This window comes from Rhinichthys klamathensis, unplaced genomic scaffold (assembly GCF_029890125.1).
Source record: "Rhinichthys klamathensis goyatoka isolate OS25496 unplaced genomic scaffold, OSU_Roscu_1.1 h1tg000040l_1, whole genome shotgun sequence".
In the NCBI taxonomy this organism is placed as follows: Eukaryota; Metazoa; Chordata; class Actinopteri; order Cypriniformes; family Leuciscidae; genus Rhinichthys; species Rhinichthys klamathensis.
This window is the reverse complement of record NW_026606587.1, coordinates 7,828,475-7,850,421: the sequence shown is the minus strand read 5'-3', so window position 1 is coordinate 7,850,421 and position 21,947 is coordinate 7,828,475. Positions and strand designations below refer to the sequence as shown.

The 21,947-nt window shown below is 36.2% G+C and overlaps 1 protein-coding gene across 1 annotated transcript in view; it reads left to right on the top strand.

The window, feature by feature from the left end:
• The window catches only part of mtor (mechanistic target of rapamycin kinase), a 191,538-nt gene that overhangs the window by 134,181 nt on the left and 35,410 nt on the right, over positions 1 to 21,947 (top strand). The window contains exons 37-45 of the mRNA XM_056246740.1: positions 322 to 437; positions 5,641 to 5,758; positions 9,312 to 9,509; positions 10,752 to 10,852; positions 13,672 to 13,768; positions 14,189 to 14,287; positions 16,333 to 16,455; positions 19,997 to 20,179; positions 21,104 to 21,238. Of these exons, the coding sequence (XP_056102715.1) occupies positions 322 to 437; positions 5,641 to 5,758; positions 9,312 to 9,509; positions 10,752 to 10,852; positions 13,672 to 13,768; positions 14,189 to 14,287; positions 16,333 to 16,455; positions 19,997 to 20,179; positions 21,104 to 21,238 (1,170 nt within the window). The remainder of the gene's footprint in view (positions 1 to 321; positions 438 to 5,640; positions 5,759 to 9,311; positions 9,510 to 10,751; positions 10,853 to 13,671; positions 13,769 to 14,188; positions 14,288 to 16,332; positions 16,456 to 19,996; positions 20,180 to 21,103; positions 21,239 to 21,947) is intronic.

Here is a 21,947-nt window from a genome sequence, read left to right as displayed (position 1 = left end):
ACAAAATTACTAAAACATATTGAATTGTGAATTGCAAATGGTCACTTTAATAGAAATCACTAAACACAATTGACTAGTTGTTTGTTGTTGAATGAGCTGAACAATTTCTGTATTGAATGTGTATTACTCAAGTAAAATACTGTATCTACATAATGCAATGGCCAGCTTATTCAAGTCTCTAGAAAATCAGCTGTTGTGGCATAGTTGTTAATGCTCATGGCTGGCAACTAGCAAGTTGCTGGTTTGAGCATGATCCATCACTGTTTTTCCAGGGATTTACTTGATATATTCAGGCATTTGTTCTATCTTCATCTCTCTCAGATTGATGCATTCCAGCATATGCAGCACTTTGTGCAGGGGATGCAACAGCAAGCACAACACGCCATCGCAGCCGATGACCAGCAGCACAAACTGGAGCTGCACAAACTAATGGCACGGTAAGTACAACTCACGACCATATCTCAAACCTTTTTTTAACATACAAAACGTATTTAATAGCAAATAAAACTTAATCAAAACTTTAAAATTATTTGTTAATATTAGTCTATTCTTGTAATTGAATTATAATTAAACTATTTTGATTTTGAGATTATTGTATAAAATACATTCTTTAAACAAAATTGGAAGAGAAGAAATTAAACAATACATTTCAATGTTACAATGTATTTTGCACGGTGCACCTGTTACTAAAGTTGCTTGACGGATGGAGAGAGAGAGAGAGAGAGCGCGAGATAGACAAAGTGTTGCATGCGATTGGTTGCTGATCGCTCACTCATCACACACACTAGATTAAAACTAAATTGTATATGAAGAGTTTGGTTCCAAAACGCAATAAATCCATTTAGATTAATTTGAGTATTAATCTTTAGGGATGTGTTTTCTTTACCAAGAAAGTGGAAAGATGAAAACCACTATTTTCTGTTTCAAACGTTCACATAGCATTTGTAGGTCATAATAACAAAAAAAATTAAAATCCAGGTTTTGATTTTCAAAGATTTAGTATAAAAACGGATTATTTTTTTCCCCAAAATGCAATAAATCCATTTAAAAAAATAATCCAAATGCAATTAATCCATTGAATCAATATAAAAGTTTTTTTTTTCATATTGAAACTGTTGAAAATACACAACAACGTAAGTTTATTAGTATAATATTTTTATTAAGAACTGTAAAGAAGATTGAAAACATGTTTCCTCCTCCCGAGTGCCTCATCTTCTTAATCTCCTCACGTAAATGATTCGATTTCGATGCCTTGCGTTTCTTACCCACCGCAGAAACAACCACAGGTTCATCAATGCCTCAAAATTATTCATTTTTTTGTTTGTTTGTTGATCGAAAAGTACAAAATCAATAAGAAAACTAGGAAGCCGGGTGTATTTAAAGCGCTTCCGTTACTGTTTACATTGCGTGGAATGGTGCGCTGTGATTGGTTGAGAGCGGATATATCGCATTCTGCAGAGCTGGCGTTTGTCGCGGTTTGGAAAGAAAGGGAGAAAACATGACAGAATAACACGGCGGATATCGCATTTTACTTAAGATTAAACATTGACTTTTCAATACCAACCAGATACAATACTGATTTTTGCAGTAACTAATTTTTTTTTCAAAATGGCGTTTATCGCGTTTTGGAACCAAACTCTTCATATGTAGCCTAAAAATATGAACTGTTATGTGGATTATGTATACAGTAGCATGTGGTTCCCTACATTATTACAGAAAAATGTCATGTGATTACTGCACTCTGCACTGGAGCAGCTCTAAATGTGAGCTGTTGATGAAATACGATAGAGCAATAGAATGAACAGTGAAAGTGACAGAAACTCATTCAATACATATTAACAGGCATAATTAAGCATGAAAATAACAGAAGGAAATATCTATTTGTTAAACGTATTAAGCCAACTAATATGATTCATATTCTTTTGGTTTCACTACCCAATATTTAAAAAAATTATTATATTTAAAGTATATATAATTACAATTTAAATAAAATATTTAAATGATATATATATATAGCAACATTGGCCAATTGTTTTTATATGAAGACACGACAACTTAGCAGAGCTTTCCGAGCTTCAGACACAGACAACACTGGTTTGCAGCCTAGAAACATCCCGAGCATAGAAATAGAAGAATGAAAAAAGAATATACAGGCAGAGGACAGTCTCTCTGTAAAAGCAAACATCACACAATTCTAGTGGATCGCAAGTAATGATTGAGAGGGATTGTTTTTGTCCAAGTCTATACTTTATTTTTTGGGATAATCCTGCATAGTGCTCCTTTAACCCTCTGGGGTCAGCAAATGCGCCGGCGCGTTTTGCTCGTTTTTTTTTTCACATAGCAGCAAAATAGACTTAAAATACTCTGTCATTTTTGGTCATATAGACTTAAGAAATATGAAAAAATAAACAGTTAAATGTCTTCTTTTTTATGTGTCCACTTACAATCGAAACAAAACATTGTGCTTTTGTAAAATAAAGAAAATAAACAGGGTGTGCTTTCTGGCTCCCCATCATCGTGAACTTTTTTTTGGAGCACGTCTCTAAACTTAAACAAAACTCAGCGAATACTATTCTCCCAGGCATGAGCTATATATCTTTATAATAATTTAAGTGTGTACTTTTGAGTGCGTAATGATATGACGCAGCGCTGCGTCATATCATTACGCCTGCTGCACTCATGGTACGGCAGTAAAGTTTCTTGATTATTACGCGGGAATGAGAGTATAGTTCCTAGCCATATCAGCCTAGAAAATCGCAACTTTACATTTTCCGTCGGTCTTAGTGCACGATGTAACTACAGAAGAGTCAAGTTTTAAATAGGAAAAATATCGAAACACTTTGGTCATTTTTTAATGAGAAATGCTAATGGTCTTGTCCACTTCAATGATGTATGCTAAGCTATGCTAAAAGTGGTACCGCCAGAACCGGAGATCGGCTGAATGGATTCAAAAACGGTAAAACTCAACAGTTTAACTCTGGGGGAGTTGTAAAATGAGCCTATTTCCAAAAAAAGTGGAGTATCCCTTTAAGCAGCAACTTTACGGAAAAGTTTGATGTTAACATTTAAGCTAACAATGTGATGGTCACTCTAGTAAACAGAAAAATTATTTGCACACTCAATTACAAATTGTCCATTTTTGCAATACTTTTCTTTATTGAATGAAATGTATGTTTTTAATGTCTGCATTTCTCTTTATTCAGTAGCATGTTTGCTAAGCTAATGACACAAAGAATTGGGTATAATATTCAATTATTGATTCTTCTAACTACTGTGTGAAATATAAGTACATTTGTGGTTGATTTCAGCCCACATTTTTTAAATTTGGCCAAGATGAGTTATTAGCATGAGGGTGATCCCTTAATTTTGGAACATCCTTATTGTCAAGAGCATGTTATGATGCCCTGAAATGCCCTGAATGCCTTAGGACCTTAAGATAACTGCTTAAGATAAAATAAAGTTTTGAGCTGCAGATCATATCTTCAAATTAATTTGAAATTTACATTAATTTGAAGTCCACACATATAGAACAAATAATGATCACATGCCTTACGACAGTAAACTTTTTTACACTATTTTTTACTCAAACTTCTCTTCTCTTAACAGTAAGAGGGAGTGGTTTGCAAGTAATTTGCCCCTTTTGACACCTGTGTGTTGCTGTGTGTCACTTACTTTCAATGAAGATTCAAGATGGACTTAAAGATACATTTACATTTTTCTTAAATAAATTTAAATATTTCCAAGGTACATTTCTATTTGATTACTAATCATCCACATGAGCCATTGGACCCTGATGATTGCCACTTGGAGCTGAATTTTCATTTGTATCTTTGTTCTACTGTATTTATTTTTGCTATTGCTTGTAATTTGTTCTTGTGTTCTTTTTAGTAAGTAAGTTTATTACTTACCGTTTACTTAGTTGGGCTAGTAGTTTTTGTTGTAGTTTTCTACTGAAGGACCCAAGAGCAGACAGATGTTTAATTAGACTTTATCGAGAACGTTCAAAACCGAAACAGCACAAGCTTCCTGCCTCCAGGCCAACACAAGGAGTGTAGGCAAAAGAGACAGCCAGGCGAGGGTCAACCCAGATATCCATTCGAACAATGACCAAATCTGAATCATCAGCGAAAGAGGAGGACAAGCGGGCAAGCAGATCAGAGCCTGAGATCGGTCAATATAGAATCACAGGCGAGCGCAAGTCAGAAAGTTAGACAGTCCAGAGAAGCGAGCAATACCTGTTGGCCAGTTGCATAAACAGTTAAGACTAGTCTTACAAGTTAGTCATCCAATTTTTTTCTTTAAGACTGTTAATAATTTTTTTAAGTCAGTAACATAAAAACATAGATTGGTCTAATTTGACACAGAACAGTAAGACTGATTACCCCTAACTAACTTCTAGTTGATCATACTAGTTCTTAAGACACAGTCTAAAGATAATGGCTATGTTATGCAACTGGCCCCCACAGGCAGAGCAGGAAGGGGATCTAGAATCCAGAACCAGGAACGTTATATTGGGCAGTCTGAGACCGGTGTGTTCTGTAGGAGACGGACAACCACAGGACAAACTGGGTAAAGGAGAAATGTGAGCAAAACTAGACTGACAGAGTTAACACAGGGCCTGTTAACACCTGTTCACTTCATGCATTTGTACTGATCGGATGGCTATCTGATTTGTTAATACGGTTCCATTTACACTTGGCTACATAAATGAGTCTCCGCAAAACTAATATAATTCTGAACTTTAATTCCCGTGCTATATGCAAATTTATCAGTTCACGTCAACAAAAGTAAAATATCCATATTTAAAACTTTATAAACTATAATCACTGGCTTCCGGCAATGGCTGTACACATTCACAAAGTAAGAATAGACTTCTCTTGCGGAAACCACGTAACTCTCTCGTGAATGTGAGTACGGCCGTTGGGCATTATTCAATGCCTTTACAAAGCTGTGAATATTATAATATAACTCCAATTGTGTTCGGTTGAAAGAAGAAAGTCATATACTCCTAGAATGACTTGAGGGTGAGTACATTATGGGATCATTTTCATTTTTGGGTGAACTATTCCTTTAATGCAGTGACATTCATTGCTTTTTCAGATCAGCTTGGGCTGAATTATTACTTTGATAATGTATTCTTCCATTGATTTCTGAAGATGTTCTGAAAACTACTACTTCTGTCTCTGAAAAGCTCCATATTCACACTTTTTTATGATTTTAAGTGGTGTTTTGGGTGTTTAACTTGGTGACTACAACACATTCACATCACCACATCGGTAAAAAGTGAGTCACTTTATTTTAAATCGGAAGTACATCTCAAAGCACAGTGCAAGTAGTCAATTCAGGGCTGAACAAATAAATTGCTTAAACAACAGTTGATGTGCTTTAAACTCTGAGGAAGTTTCCTGGCAGTCTGGGCTCCTTGCCTACATAGCCATCAAATTCCGTCCAGTTAAAGCAGTGCCAGGTCAGACACCCTACCATGAAAAAAACACCTAATGTATGAATGAAGCCTTATACTTTTAGTAGGATGCTGTCCCTGCTTTCATGGTTTATTAAGGTGAGATTATTTGTGTAGTGGTAACTGGAAATACACAAGACATTTTCCACATTTTTCTAATGTGTTTCTCCTCTGTGCAGGTGTTTTCTGAAGCTGGGAGAATGGCAGCTCAGCCTTCAGGGTATCAATGAGAGTACCATCCCTAAAGTGTTACAATATTACAGTCATTCAACGGAGCATGATCGCAACTGGTACAAGGTATGTCAACCTCACAAACTTTAAATGTATGTGGATCAATCTCATGAAACCTGTCAAGAACATGTCCACGTTGTCACCCCAAAATCTGATTCTCATTGATCCTCATTAGATGTTTATGATATCATGATGCATAAATACTTAACAATTTAAATAAAACAGTTTGTGACCACAAATACAAATCCAATAACAATGTAGGATTTAGCAATTTTAGGAAACATTTAAAACAATGAAAATATTAGTAAGTAGTAATTTTATGGACATTGTCAGTCGGTTTTTGCTTGGCCAGTGAAAATAGCAAAAAACAGGGGTCAGACCCCGAAGAGGTCAGTTCACCTGTATAGGAGTTTTTTCAAAAAATTAATGCATTTTAGACACCCCAGTCTGTAGGACAGTACGTGTTTTTCGCTTTTGTAGGAGTGGTCGGTATTGACCAAAATATGATATCACAATATGAGTAGGTCTATTTGTTTCTATTGTAGTTTCTAAGTTTTTACAATTGAAATTTCACTATCCTCGAGACCACATCAGAAACTGATACTAGCCTTTTATTTGAGTTAATGTTTATTTTATTTCAAGTAAAAAAAAAAAATGTTTGTTTGTTTTTTTAATGGTTTTTGTTTTAGCTAACTTTTTCATTAAGCTTCAGAAAACATTTTTTTTCTAACATTATAAAGTTCAGCCATCGTATTTTGACAACCTTAAATTTAATCAATAAAATAAGAATTTGAATAATAAGAAGGTGTTTTTAGCAAATTAGCCCAAAAATGGAAATATGTATATTTGATTATGATCAATAAAAGTATTTGGATCATTTAACTAATTTGGGAGATTTCTGACTGAATTGGTCTTAGACGTCCTGCCAACACTCGTCCATGGAAGTCTAGTGAAAACATCTATAGGATATTACTCTCTTTGCCATAGACAATAATATCCTAATGCTGATCCAGCACTTTTTTAAAGGGCAAGTAGCTGTGATCAGCATGATTATGGACTCGTTTTATGAGCAAAACGAAAAACAACTCAAGTGCGATACAAAAAAGATTTTAATAACAACACTAAAAACTTTTCTAACATATATGTATACAGTTTGGTATTGGAAGCGGGTTAAAGCTGAAGCAGAGTAAAGAATAAAAGCATGACGTTCTGACAGTATTTGATATTCAGAGTTTAGCTGGTGTGGGACCGTGTCTGACGTGTATAATAAATTCAAAAATAAATATAAAAATTAATTCAGCTTTTCTTTAAAGCAGGGCTTAAAAACGGGAATAAATTCAATCAGTTCACTCCGAGCAGAATCAGTATTTTAACGTTTCTGTTTGATTAGAAGAAATACGGTTAATAACGTTATTTATTTATTTAAAATTTTGCCTCTACTTTATAACAGAGCTTAAATTTAACTTTATACTAAGAGCTTGTGACTAAACCTCGTAACTCCAGCGGATCCTCAAACTGTCGGCAAAACCTCATACAGTAGCTCCACCCGCCTCAATCGTGAATTAAGTCCTGCACGTATTTTAGAGACTGTCTCTGCTTGTTTGCAGTGATTTCTTTATTCAAAACACGATGTCTGTAAAGACTAATGTTATATGTATTTGAGGAGCGGAGAACAGTGCCTTAGTCTGGTATTTGCCGTCTAGTTATAGCCAATACGTAGCCATGTGCGTAACACTTCGTCTTTTATAACAAGCTTTTTGCCAAATATATTAAACGACAGTAAAAACTGACCACCCACATAGCTACAATAACCTTTGTAACCTGTAAGTTGATAAAAACATAATGTGATGCCCTTACAGCCTCAGATCATGTGGCTGTCTAATGATGGACAAAACACAAATCTCTGACATTCGCTGGTGAAAAACCTTGTAACTCCATTTGAGCTTGACTTTGGAAAAATGCTAATAATATAGCGACACACATGTCTGACCACACATAAAGCCACAATACTAACTTTGACAACAAGGTGTTTAATCGTGTAAAAAAAAGAAAAAGAAAAAGTTTTACACTAACCTGCAATTTCCACGCTGGATATAACCTACCATGCTAACATATCCTCAGATAAACTTCTGCGATCCAACTGCTAATGCCAGCACATTGCCTCGCGAATTACATAGGATGACTTGACAGCTGAGCACGGGCATTTCACTCACGTTGGATGCGTCAAAGTCACGTTTGCATAGGCCGTACTATTTGAATTCATGATTGGTTGACTACCAAATTAAAATCTTAAGCAGAACAATAAAATAACATTATTAACTGGTTAATGGTAATTTCGAATAAGGGTGTCCGTTCAGAACATTTAAACTTGATTTTGTTTTCATTTTTATTTATATTCCTGTTAAAATTTCATTCGTTTTTGTTTTTCTTTCCTTGAACTGGTTCGGAGCCCTGCTTTAAATATGAACTGGTTCATGAACACATCAAAGCGAACAGGGCATTGCAATGCAACACACAGCCTCAAGTTGTGGCGCATTGTGTTAAAAATGCGTCTGGTGCAGATATGTTGGATGGGTTTATTATAAGCGAGACACGTTAGTCTAGAATAGACAATTGCTTACACATAACATATTGCACCACAGTTAAAAGTAATCCTAAAAAGTAAATTCCTAATATGTTGGACTTTTATTTCATTTAGCTACATTTACATATTGAGACATGCCATCACAAGCACCCGTAAGAGCTGTATTTGTGATATTTTAGTTGCAGAAGGCCAAGGGGGCGTTTACAAAATATGCTTTATTTTTGTATTTTGTTAGCTGCCACTAGTGTCACAGAAACTACATACTTCACCTTTAATATATCAAATCATAAGAAAAATTCTGATACTTGCACATCTTGCCTTTTTGAAAAGGAATCCTAATGCCATTTGTTGGGGCTCCAGTAGATCTTTAGTGACGTTGTATTGATGAGACAGAACCTGGTTGATGCAGAAGATCTTTGATCATCAACGCCGGAGTCCGGCACAAACTTTCATTCAAAGACTTTTAGCTCAGCATCCTCATATACTATATACCTCAATACTAATATATAAAAGAGTTAGCTAAATATAATGTAAATGAGCATACAGGAAATTAAAAATTGCATTACAAAGATACCAAACATACTATACATGTGATCTTGGTTAACTACAGTATGCTGTTCTAAAACATTACTTTGAATTAATATAGGCAAAACAATATAAAAGGAAAATCAAAAATATGAAGTACTTAAAATAACCTGGCTGCACAAGTGTACACCCCCCTCAGCTAATACTTGATTTAATTACTTTTTGCTTATGATACAGCTGCCAATCTTTTTAAATAAGAGTCCATCAGCTCATCCCACTTTTGTTTAAATTTTTTTCCCACTCCTTGCAAAAGAGCTTCAAATCATATTGCGAGGGGATCTCCTGTGTACATCCCTTTTCAAGTCATTCACCAAGTTTTTTTCACTATCACATGGATTGAAAAAAAAGCAAGCTAACAACTAAACTGTTCAGTAAAGTTATGTGTATTTGGATCTGTGATGTTGTTTTCAATTTTGTCAAAACCTGAGATAAAAGAGATTGCCTCTGCAGGCCTGGCACGCTTGGGCAGTAATGAACTTTGAGGCTGTGCTTCACTACAAGCACCAGAACCAGGGCCGGGATGAAAAGAAAAAACTACGACACTTAAGTGGTGCCAGTGCCAACAGCGAAGCCAGTAACAGTGACAGTGAGGCAGACAGCACAGAGCACAGTCCTGTACCCTCCCCTGGACAGAAGAAAGTCAATGAGGTGAGGAACAAACCAAAGCCAGACATCAAACACTGAAGTATTATTTGAAGTTTGTGTGCAAAGCTTCTCCAATATTCGCCTTTACTGCATTTCCAAACAACTTGTAAACAATTTTCTAAAACAAGTTCTGTCATGACAACAACTCTTGGGAGATTGGTATGGTAATAGAGATTGGCATGGTAAGGGATATGGCAATGTTAATGTTTTTGGTCTTGACGGAATAGATCTGCTACGCTGCTGCTGCTGCTGCAGAGCAAGTACCGAGACTTGCCACTGCCAATACCTTCACAGACATTGCTGTGAGTATGTAAGACATTCTGCTGCTGCTGCACATGCAGCATACATGAATTAACCCCCGTAGCAGATTTATACAGGTGGAGCTGGGGAAGCTGGAGGGAAAGCTCGCTGCATACTGCTACCAGCAACACTACCAGTGTTTGTTAGAATGTTGAGCCGCAGCTCATTGGCCGTTGATGCAACAACAAACAATCAGCTGTGCTATGTAGATAATGACGTGATTGCTACCAAATGAGTTAAGCTCAATTTATACTTCTGCGTCGAACTCACGCCGTAGCTACGTCGTAGGCTGTGTGTAGCGTGCGTACCCTTCGGCGTACCCTGACGTGCACCTCTCCAAAAATGTAACAACGCGTCAATTCTACGCGTACCGCAAGCGCTGTAATTGGCCTGCTAAAACCGCTCCCCGGGTTTCACATGCTCCCTCTGCATGTGTAATTGCGCGTCAATGCGGACAACGACGCAGAAGTATAAATTAAAACCAACGCGTAGTCTATAGCGTAGAGGCTCCGGCGTAGGTCCGACGCAGAAGTATAAATCAGCCTTTAGACCTATCAGACTGCGCCATCTAGAGTTGCCAGAACTAGGTAATAAACAAGTTTAAACAATAAAATGGATTTGGGATCTTTTATCTTCTGATGTGTTTTTCATGCCATATGAACAAATCTACAGACCGTTGCTATTAACAAGGTATCAACAGTTTAAAACCCGGAATTGCATGGAAAGTAAAATCATGTTTATCAACAGACATTTGAGCAAATAAACAGCAAATGCATTGCCATTCCTTCCCAAGGGCTTAAAGTCAGAAGTTAGCACATGCAACACACTTAAAAGGGTATGCGAAGGGAATAACATGGATTTACATATACAATATTTACAAATTATTTTTATTTATGTTGGCATTCATGTAGTTTATGGTTGAATTCTATGATTTGTATGTTTCAGGATTTGTCCAAGACTCTCCTTCTGTACACAGTACCTGCAGTGCAAGGATTCTTCAGATCTATCTCACTCTCACGTGGAAATAACTTACAGGACACTCTGAGGTAAGTCAGCACTTATGGCGCTTTTCCACTGCTGGTACGTCTCAGTACGGTTCGGCTCGGCTCAGTACGGTTCGGCGCGGCGCGGCACGGTTCGGCTCGCTTCGCTTTTCCACTGCGTGGTACGGCTCGGCTCAGCACGGCACGGCTCGGTTCGCTTTTCCACTGCAGTTAGTACCGCTTCAAAGTGGGTGGGATTATAGTCTGATCGTTATAGTTTATCCGCTCCTCGGCAACCAACGAGAGGAACGTCTGCACTTCGTCCACTGACCACGATTCAGCCATTTTTTTTTCGGAAGTTTTCTTTTTTTCTTTCTTTTTTTCTTCAAGCAAGTAGTTTTAAAACAGGTGCTACAGCGGTGGCTGTTACTGGCTATTTAAATCTAGCGGGTTTGATGTCTCGCAAATACAATGGCGCTGGTAGTGACGATTCTGTCTGACCAATCAGTGATCTGCAGTGTGTTTACGTCACATTTTAATATCGGTATGGTACGCTTGGAACATCAACAGAGGTGGTACCATTTAAAGCGAGCCATATACCGTACCGTACCGTGCAGTGGAAAAGCGCCACAAGTGAGCCATGCCGAGCCGTACCGTACCATGCAGTGGAAAAGCGCCTAAGCGTGCCGTACCGAACCGTGCCGTACCGTACCATGCAGTGGAAAAGCGCCATTAGTAGTCTAGGTGACACTATATTCCTGTATGTATATTCCTGAGTCTGTTTAGAGGCTGCAATATTGTTTTAAATTGTGCTGAAACACTATAGTTTTCACTTAGAATCTTGTTGCCCAATCTTGTTCCTGGAAATCTACCTTCCTGCACAGTTCAGGTCCAGCACTGATCAAACACTACTGAACCAGCTATTTAGAGTGTGTTCACACTTGTAGTTCGGTTCTCTTGGTTTGTTTGGTCCGATTTATATATTTCGCCACAAAACTTACCGAACTTCCAAAACAATGATGTGTGCTGGGCTTAATGCACTCATTGTATGTGCATAGCCCGCATATGATGGTATTTTGACTGGCTGAGAACTCGTGAAGATCTTATAAAATGTGTAAAGGAATCCCTCTGTCACACACACAAACGAAGATCTGCTGCGGTCTTACATTTTAGATGACACTTTGTCTTAGACATATCTAAATCCTTTACCAAATTAAAACTCAAATTAGCACACATATTATTTGTATTATTCTTTCTTTTGTGTATTTGCTTCTTCACTTGACAATTCACAGCATTTATGAAAGCGTATTGGCTATGTACTGTGTCCTGCAACCAAAAGGAAGAGAAGAAAATGGGTAAATGTAAATTCAATAATTGTAAAAGTTGTGTGTGATATGTATCGTCTATGATGATATCGCAATTATTGTTTTAACTATGCAAGAGTTTGTCACTCATGCTTTCACTGTGGACGCACAATGCAGTTTTTGTTTTTTACTGACTGAATCGAATCCGCGTTTTGAACGAATCAGTTTAATTAATGATTCAATAACCCATTCAATAAAGATGGTCACTTGCTTCGTTCCTGAATAAATCAGCCGTTTGAACGAATCGGTTGAATGAATGACTCACTCATTAAGACAGTGACTTGCCGCCATCTACTGGCAGTTTTAGTTTCATATTTAAAGTACCTTTTAATTAAAAAGTTAAAATTAGAAATCATTTTATATTTAAATACTGAATTAAAATTTTGCACTGTAAAGATGGATTTTGTTGATAATGATTTCATTTGATTGGTAACAGCCTTGTACTGTGTTGTTATTCTAATTGAATTGAATTTGAATGTTAGAATTTGACATAAAAGGTGATGTATACATATATTAAGTTTAGAAAGAAATGACCTTATATAGGTAAAAATGCCTCTGGAAATCAATTTAGGGTTGCCAATATTCCCCCTTAATAAAAAAAAAAAGTTAATTTCTGTCACTGCTGTGAACTGACCACCGCATAGAATATGAATAATATAAATGTTTTTGTGTCAGGTGTCCACAATGTCCTCTGATGGAGTCTAAATCCTGACTCTCTTCATAAATTACATTTATCAACAAAAAGAGCTCATTGAGCAGACACAACTTTTTCTAGAATATTTTATACAGAAAGGGAATGCAATTTGAAATGGGTGTATAATTAACAAGGATTAAGTTATAGTTTCTTGATGAGTGGTTAAAGTAACCATTAAATCAACTTGGATAATTCTTATGCCCTCATAATCTTTAATCAAAATGACTTCCCCTTCCCCCTGCAAGGACATCTTTTCTCTTATGACGTGTTCTCCTGCACAAGGGGAACCTCTCCCCTCCAGCAACCTGTCACTCACATGAGATCACAGCAGTGGCAGATGACAAAGATTTCAATGTTCCAGTCAATTCCCAATGAACAAAATTAAGTTCCACCTTATATTTTTTCTCATTTCAGAAGCTATTTTACTTGGATATACATTACAATAGGGAAGAAAAGACAAATGCAACTTCCTTTTCATGCCAACTTAAATAACTGCCAGCATGAATGTTCTCGGAACATGTCCTAAGAATACAGTTCATAGTATTGAGAATTGAGAAGAGTTCTAAAACTACAGGAAGCACCTTTTTTAGTAGTTTAGTGGGCATTTTGACGCTGTAAAAAAATTGTTGGTTTTTCTTGACCTATAGCAGTGGAAGAATGAAACTGCACTTGTGGGATGATATGAGATGCTTTCTCTGAAATGCAGCAATAGATACTTCTGTACAGCACCAAACAAAAAACAATTGAAATATATTGAATTCAAATAGAATTCATGGAGTAACTTCAGACTGTGTATGATCATGTCTTTGTTCCTTTACATTTAGAGTCCTGACCTTATGGTTTGATTATGGCCACTGGCCTGAGGTGAATGAAGCTCTAGTTGAAGGTATTAAGACCATTCAAATAGACACCTGGTTACAGGTAAGGCCATTTCCAGCTTTCTATACATAAGCAGGGTCCTGATTGCAACAAAAATGCTCATACGTTTAATAATTAAAATCTATTACCATTGGCAGCAGCACTTTGTGTTCAAATGTGGTTTTATCAGATTTGATTAGATTTGTAGATCTGCACACATCTAGCTAAATGTATTGGGTTTTATGCTTAAAATAAGTAAGATCAATTTGCTAATGAGGTAAGAAAGATAAACTCAATTTATGAAGTCTTATTATTTTGCACAATTTTGCTTCCCAAACAAATGTATGTTCGTTAAAGGATGTTTACATATTTTTACTGGAAAACAAGGGAAAAATACTGATATTAAAGAAAATTGCTTAACGGCAGAATTTAGCTTAAAATCGCTGCAAAAAGAACATATATTATCTTCCTCCTTGTAATCAGGTCATCCCTCAACTGATAGCACGAATTGATACCCCACGTGCTCTGGTGGGACGTCTTATTCACCAGCTACTCACCGACATTGGCCGCTACCACCCCCAGGTATACATAAAAATGAGTAATGATCACTATGCATTTGTTAGAGTAATGCACATAGAAGCTCCATCTCCATGATAAAGGCACATTTTTATCATCTCACATCTTCTTATTTAAAAATAAAATCTGGTGAAAATCTGTAAGTTGGTCTGTTAGAAGTACTATGTTGGGAAGCTACATACTGTTGAATAGAGGTTTGATACACTTTACACATTCACAGTGATACCCAGTGCATTCGGTTACATTAGGTGATGTAAGGGAAAGTGTATTTAATTACTGCATATAGCAAAAAATAAATATTTTTACATTATTCAAGAAGAGTTTTTTGTTGTTGACTATAGTTTGTGTACTTGATAGTTTTCTATCATTTAAAAACACAAGCAAAACCAAAGCTCCAGATTATGTAGGCCAACAAGTTTATTTCCTTGCTCTTTGTTATTGTAAAGGTATTTTATTCACATACACTGCCAGTCATAAGTTTGGACTAACTCAAATTTGTTTCTCATGATGGCCGCCTTTTGACATCTGAAATATGTGAATTTACATTTACTTTGAATTTATTAATTTACCAGACACTTTTACCCATAGCTAACAATATAAGGTCTCAAACATTGTCTAGAATAGTAGGATATAGGAAATAGTGAAAGCATAGAAAATAATTATTTTTAGTCAGCAGGATGCAGTTAAAGTATTGGTTCACTCCAGAATTAAAATTTCCTAATAATTTCCTCACCCCCATGTTATCAAAGATGTTCATGTCTTTCTTTCCTCAGCCGAAAAGAAATTAAAGTTTTAGAGGAAAACATGAACATCTGAGATGACATGGGGGTGAGTAAATTATCAGGAAATTTTCATTCTGTAGTAAAATAATCCTTTTAAGTGCTCACAGAAGAGATGAGTATTTAGCTGTTTCTTGAATATTGTCAGAGCTTTCACAGGGATTTAGCAGGAATTCCACCACCAAGGAGCATTGAATGAAAATGTCTGGAAAGTGATTTTATGCCTTTATGTGATGGTACTTTGAGGCGGCGCTCACTCACTGACTACAGGATTCTGGAGGGGATGTAAACTCTTTCAAGTCTACATCATCTCCAGAATCCTGTAGTCGGTAAGTGGAGGTAAGATTTTGTGATGCTCATGGCTTTTCTGTACGCATAAAGCAATCGATAGTCAGTGCAATGAGGTAAAGAAAGGTGTGATGTGGGCTCTCTCTTGGGCTCATTAGAGAAAAGTCGTGCTGCTGCGTCTTGGATCATTTGTAGAGGTTTGCAGCATACTAATTAAGGAAGGTCCTGATCTTCCTGATGTTGTGGAATGCAAACCTGCATGACTGTGTTGTCTTTGCATTGTGGTCTTTAAAGGTCAGTTGGTCATTAAAGATAAGATTTCTGGCTGACCTGGTTGGCATTATTATTAATGATCCTAGCTGGATGGTGAAACTTAATTGTACCATCACAGTAGCTGGGAAGACACGAAGTTCTGTCTTCACAACCATGCAATTGTCTAGATTCAATGAAAATGTATGCTGTGTGTCATCAGCATACATGTAGCAATAGTGAGGAAAACCATTTCCCTGTATAATAGGTCCCAGCGATGTTGTGTGTAATAAGGAGGTTAAGGTGATGTGGTTCTGGACAAATTGCTTGACCTGGTTTTAGTTTAATTAGACAAACATACAGTATGTTTATGTCTATGTATGAATTTCTTTACAAAACTGACATTTTAGTCAGGAGTAAAAAAAAAAAGCACACATGGGAAGTCATTCAATGCTGTTTTAAAAGCTCAGAAAAATTCAGAGACAAAAACTCAAGATTTTTGACAGAATGCAGATTTGGAATCTAGACAAAGAACCTACAAATGTTACACTTATAGTACCATTTGTGTTATTTCATAGTTGTGAGGTCTTATTATTCTAAAATGTGATAAATAGTCATGACAAAGATTGAGTAGGTGTGCTCAAACTTTTTACTGGTAGTGTGCATGAATCATATGGCCTGTGACCTTTGTTAGCAGCAGTTTGATTCATAGGCTTTCTGTTTGCACACTTAAAGGCTTTGATTTATCCACTCACTGTGGCCTCCAAGTCCACCACCACTGCCCGCCACAATGCAGCCAACAAGATCCTGAAGAACATGTGTGAGCACTGCAACACCCTGGTCCAGCAAGCCATTATGGTACGAGTGCACATTCAGTTTGACTGTCTGAATAATAAATGTTTTATTAGGTACACATTGGCCCTTGGCTATGTTCCTCTCCCTCTTGGTTGCTTTTGCCTGCTCAGACAACCTTTACAGAATGTGCTATAAGAATGAGCTAGAGGTTTGCATAAACAGAATTTGAGATTTTTTTAATAAACTATTCAAACTCACTCTCAGACTTGTACTCTCACTCATCTCGTCACTTGCAGTCGTCACTTGCATTCTCCGCTGCCTGCGTCGTCACTTACACTTGACACAAATAAACCGAAAATATTTATCCAACAATTTGTTTGGATTGCCAGTGGGGCCAAGAAGCTGAGATGGTTAAATGATTAAAAGTTATATATTAATAAAATGAGACGGACTATTATTTATTATCTTTTATTTATTTATTTCAAAAAAGATTTTTGTTTCTGCTTGTGGCTTTTCTCTTGTGTCTATTGCAGGAATATAATACATTTCATTACATCAACAAATTGCTCAAAGAACATAAGCATATCCTGCATATGAGTAAAAGCAAAGCTGAAGGGGTTCCAGAGCATTATTCCTGTTCTCTGGACATTCAGCTTTCAGTTACTTGGCCATTGCCTTGGTCTTGTTACACAGTAACAAGATTCTGTTCAGCTGCCCACAGTATTTTGGGCAGTTGAACAGAACCAAGGACATTTGTGTGTTCCACACACCGCTTGCTGTCTGTCTTCAAACCCACCATGAATGAATTCTGTGAAATATATAGCACAATGCTCATTTAAGGAGCAGAATGAGTTTGCAGATTTGGAATCTAGACAAAGAACCTAGAAATATTACACCTATAGTACCATTTGTGTTATTTTATAGTTGTGAGGACTTATTATTCTAAAATGTGATAAATAGTCATGGCACCTATTTTAATGACACATGACACAAGGCATTTTTAATTGCAATAAACCAAAAACAATAATGATATAAAAAAAATATTAAAGGAACTTTCACTTTACTGCTAGTCAAAGTCAGAGTTTATTTATATAACACCATTTATACAGCAGCAGCTGACCAACATGCTTTACAACACATCATTAAAAACATCAATCAGAATACCATAAAGAAAAATGAGAACAAATAATAATAAAACAAGAAATAATATCTACAGTGAAAATAAATTAATTAAAAGTCATGATCATTAAACTCATATAATGATTAGAATGTATAAGCCCACTGGCAGAAATAAGTCAGAAACCACATAGCTGGTCCACATCAAGTATTTATAGAAGCCGAATGGCCCAGTAGTCATACTAAAAGTATTCACAATATTTTGTAATCATTTAGGGAACTTTGAAAACCAGTCAGAAGTAGTGAGCTTGTGGTGATTGAAGTGGTGCATTCTCCAATATAGGATGCAGTATGTCTATATTACCATCATCTGCCTAAAAAATAATACAACCAAATGTATATTACATTTAGTCTGTCTTAATTTTATGACTTTTTAAGACAAATAGCAATTTTCTTTATATATAAAATGTTTTTATTAAACATTAAATGTTGTGTTTGTGTTTCCAAAATCACAGATTTCCCTATTAAAGACGCTACATTTAGTTGTAATTTAATTCCATTTTGTTTAATTCACACATGTACTATTGCCTCCACTGCCACATTTTTACTGTGAGAATGTAAAGTAAAACAGACTGTAAACTATAGCCTACAGTGCTAATGTGTAAGTGATATAATAACCTTAAGACCAGTGTTAATTTCGTTGACGAAAATAACGACGAAAATTATTCGTCAACGACATTTTTTCACAGACGAAAACGAGACGATAACTAAATAAAACCTAGTTTTGAATGACAAAGACTATGACGAAAATCTATTGACATTTTCGTCAACGAATAAAAACTAGACGAAAATGTTAGATAGTGACGATTTGGGAAGCGATCCGTCAGAACTGATGTCCTGCGTGTGTGGTAGATGCGCACATTTGTAGGCTACTGTAACGTGATCTACCCCGCGGTCATAAAACGTTAAAAAATGTGAAAGTCTGGGAGATTGAGTAGGGCAGACATATAGATCTCTGAATAAGAGTGACGATGCAAAAAAGAGCTCTATTCGGTGCGGTTTTCTGTGCGCACACACCTAACCCGAAGCGTGCAGTCATGCACAATACAGCGCGCGAGTAGGCTACTGAATTGAGCTCTCTTTCGTGTCTGAATGGAGAAATACACAACAGTATGTCTAAATGTCCTTTTTGGAGAGTATTCATGTAAACTATGCTGGTTATGTCTTAAACTGTGAGTGTGTCGGATGTGCATCAGTGCAATTGTATCCGCATGTCATTGGACATGATCCGACGTCTTAAAGTGACAGTGGCAATAAACCTAATGCGGTCCGTGTCCTTAATTTTGATCAAGCAACAAAAGAAAAAGAGAAAAGCATTCACTGTTTGTTAATAGCTTTAATAAGGATTAATTATATTTAATTCATACAAATAAATATGTCTGCTTGAAAGAATAAATAATGATGTGTAAGTAGTTATAAGGAATGAATATATCATTCATTGTAAAGAAGACTGTGTTGTACTTTAGGAAAAGTGGTTTTATTTCATTTTAAGATATTTTTTAAGTAACAGCAGTTAAATCTGTATCTGTATTGCATGTTCAAACTTAAAAGTCATTTATATTAATAGGTTAATAGATGTTTTCTCCGGGAGTATATGGGTTTAGAAATTTTAGAGAAATTCTAAATTAACGCATTACAATTGAACTAAACCCATTATATTTTAGTCGACTAAATCTACTGTAGATTTAGTCGACTAAAATGTTATTGTATTTCGTCGACTAAAACTAAAACAATTCAGATGACTAAAATATGACTAAAACTAAATGGCATTTTAGTCAAAAGACTAAGACTAAAACTAAATCAAAATTTGCTGACAAAATTAACACTGCTTAAGACAATATAAAAATGAATACCATTCTTTCAAATTGTTTATTTTATGTATTCAAGATAGTAAAGGAGTGGCATCATACCAAAATCATAATAAATAACCTAATGTCTAAACAGAAGGAGCTGCAAATCATAAATCAATATAAATTTTAATTATTGTATATCGGCAATAAAGTCTAAACACAGCGTATAATTATGTATTGGGAAAAAGTACACAAACAGCAATGATTTTTTAACTAAATGAGACATAACCCACTATGCATTGATATAAGATGGTGTTGCAGTCAGTGGAAAATGCAGGTAGTGATTACAAGTGATGTCACTGGCAGAGGAAGCGCAAGTCTGAGAGTGCAAGTTCAAGTCAGCAGCCAGACCCTTCTCAAACTCGCAGATCCTCTAGAGACTTACAATAGAAAAGAGAAAGAGCTTGTCTGATAACATGGTAAATAACAACAATCGCTAAGGTACAGGAGAAGCATTGGTAAGCAATGCTTTTAAGGCAGAGCTTAGCCAAGGGTCAATTATTATCCAAAACATCTGCTAAAAGCGAAATTAGTCTAAGTAGAAGCACCACATGACCCCTGTTTCTGTCCATGTTCAGGTAAGTGAGGAGCTGATCAGGGTGGCTATTCTGTGGCATGAAATGTGGCACGAAGGGCTGGAGGAGGCGTCACGTCTGTACTTTGGAGAGAGGAATGTCAAGGGAATGTTTGCCGTCCTGGAGCCCCTTCATGCCATGATGGAGAGAGGGCCACAAACTTTGAAAGAAACGTCCTTTAATCAGGTAAAAATGCACATACTTCACAAAAGAATATTATTCAAAATGTAAGAGAGTTGAGAAGATAAGACCTTTATGTGCTTAATGTACTAAAGGAATTATTTTACCTCAGTTAATGGATGTTTTGAGTTTACAACAGTAATAAAACCACTGTAACACATGACTTCTTGTGCATATACATTAATCTTCAGTAATATGTTTCCATTTTTCACTAAATGTGTGCTTTCTTAGCCTATCATTGAAAAAAATCCACTAGATGAAAAAATATTTTTTTTACTTTCATTTCAAATATTTATTACCATTGTTTCCCACGGTCATGGAAAACCTGGATAACTACAATATTGTGGAATTGTAAAATTGTGATTTCCAGACCTGGAAAAGTTATTGAAAAGAATAAAATCGTCATGGAAAAATCTGAATTTTTTTGTTGTTATTATATTTTTATTTAGTATGCTCTGTCCTAAAATATTGAATCAGAGTGCACTAAATTAAAAACACAGTGAAAATTGGTTTGCGGTGTAATTATTCTCAGTGTAGTTGTCAATAATGTCAAATCCACTGTTAAGATGCTGTCTAGTGTATAGCCAAACAAGGTTGAGAACCATAGACATAGATCAATCTAATGTTTCTATAATGACACACACTTACGCTGCATCAACCTTGTAAACATTTATGTTGTAACATAAAGCAATCTAAGTTGCCATGCAACATTAATTATAGTTTACAATCAATTAATAAATGTAATAATAAAAATAATAAAAAAATTGTCCTTTTCTTTTTCTTTCTCTTAACTACGTATCTGTGTATTCTTTGGATTAGAATGGCCACTTTATTTGGCGTTAACTACTTTCATCTCATACAAGAAAGTCCTTTACTGAGAATAAAGATGCTGACCTGCATCACTTTTTCATTTTATAACTGTTGTTTCAGGCTTATGGCCGAGACCTGATGGAGGCGCAGGACTGGTGCAGAAAGTACATGCGATCAGGAAACGTGAAGGACCTGACGCAGGCCTGGGACCTGTACTACCACGTGTTCCGCAGGATCTCCAAACAGCTGCCACAGGTCTGCCAACAGTTGTTTCCTAATGATGTAGTGCTCAGAATAATCATTAGACATCTACATCAGCCAGCAGCAATATCATAAATCATAATCATATAAAAACTATTTTACTCCAAGGCCCCCCTCCTCTCCAAATCAATACTGCCAGCCAACCCCCATCCCCCCCTCAACCTTTTTTATTCACAAAAACATTTTATTCTAGTGTTATTACTTACTTTTCAACTCCATGTTATTATTTTTAAACAAAATAAATTCAACATACTTTGCAAAAATCTCACTGCAGACATTCTTTACAACTCGTCTGATGCCCATGTGTACATAAACACCACTGATCCTCACAAACATCTCCAAAACACGCTTCTTCGGCGAGCATCCGTTATAAAACAGTCACAGTTGAGTTAATTTTGACAACTGCGCGAATATATTGAACTGTGTTCATGCAGAGAGCATCATACATGGTTTGTTTGCGCATCAATTATAATAGACTGGCGCATGTCTAATGTACGACTCCTGTATGTAAATGTAATTGTCTTTACCTTCATTACAATTGTCATCCAACTTTACCCAACTGATTGTCCTGTCCACTGTCACGGAGCAGAGCGAGCGTTTTCAGTTCATTCCTATGGAAGTTGAGCTTCACGCTCACGCACGCTTAAATTGAAAATGTTCGCTCTGCTCTGCGGCAGTGGACACGCACCATGAGAGATATAGT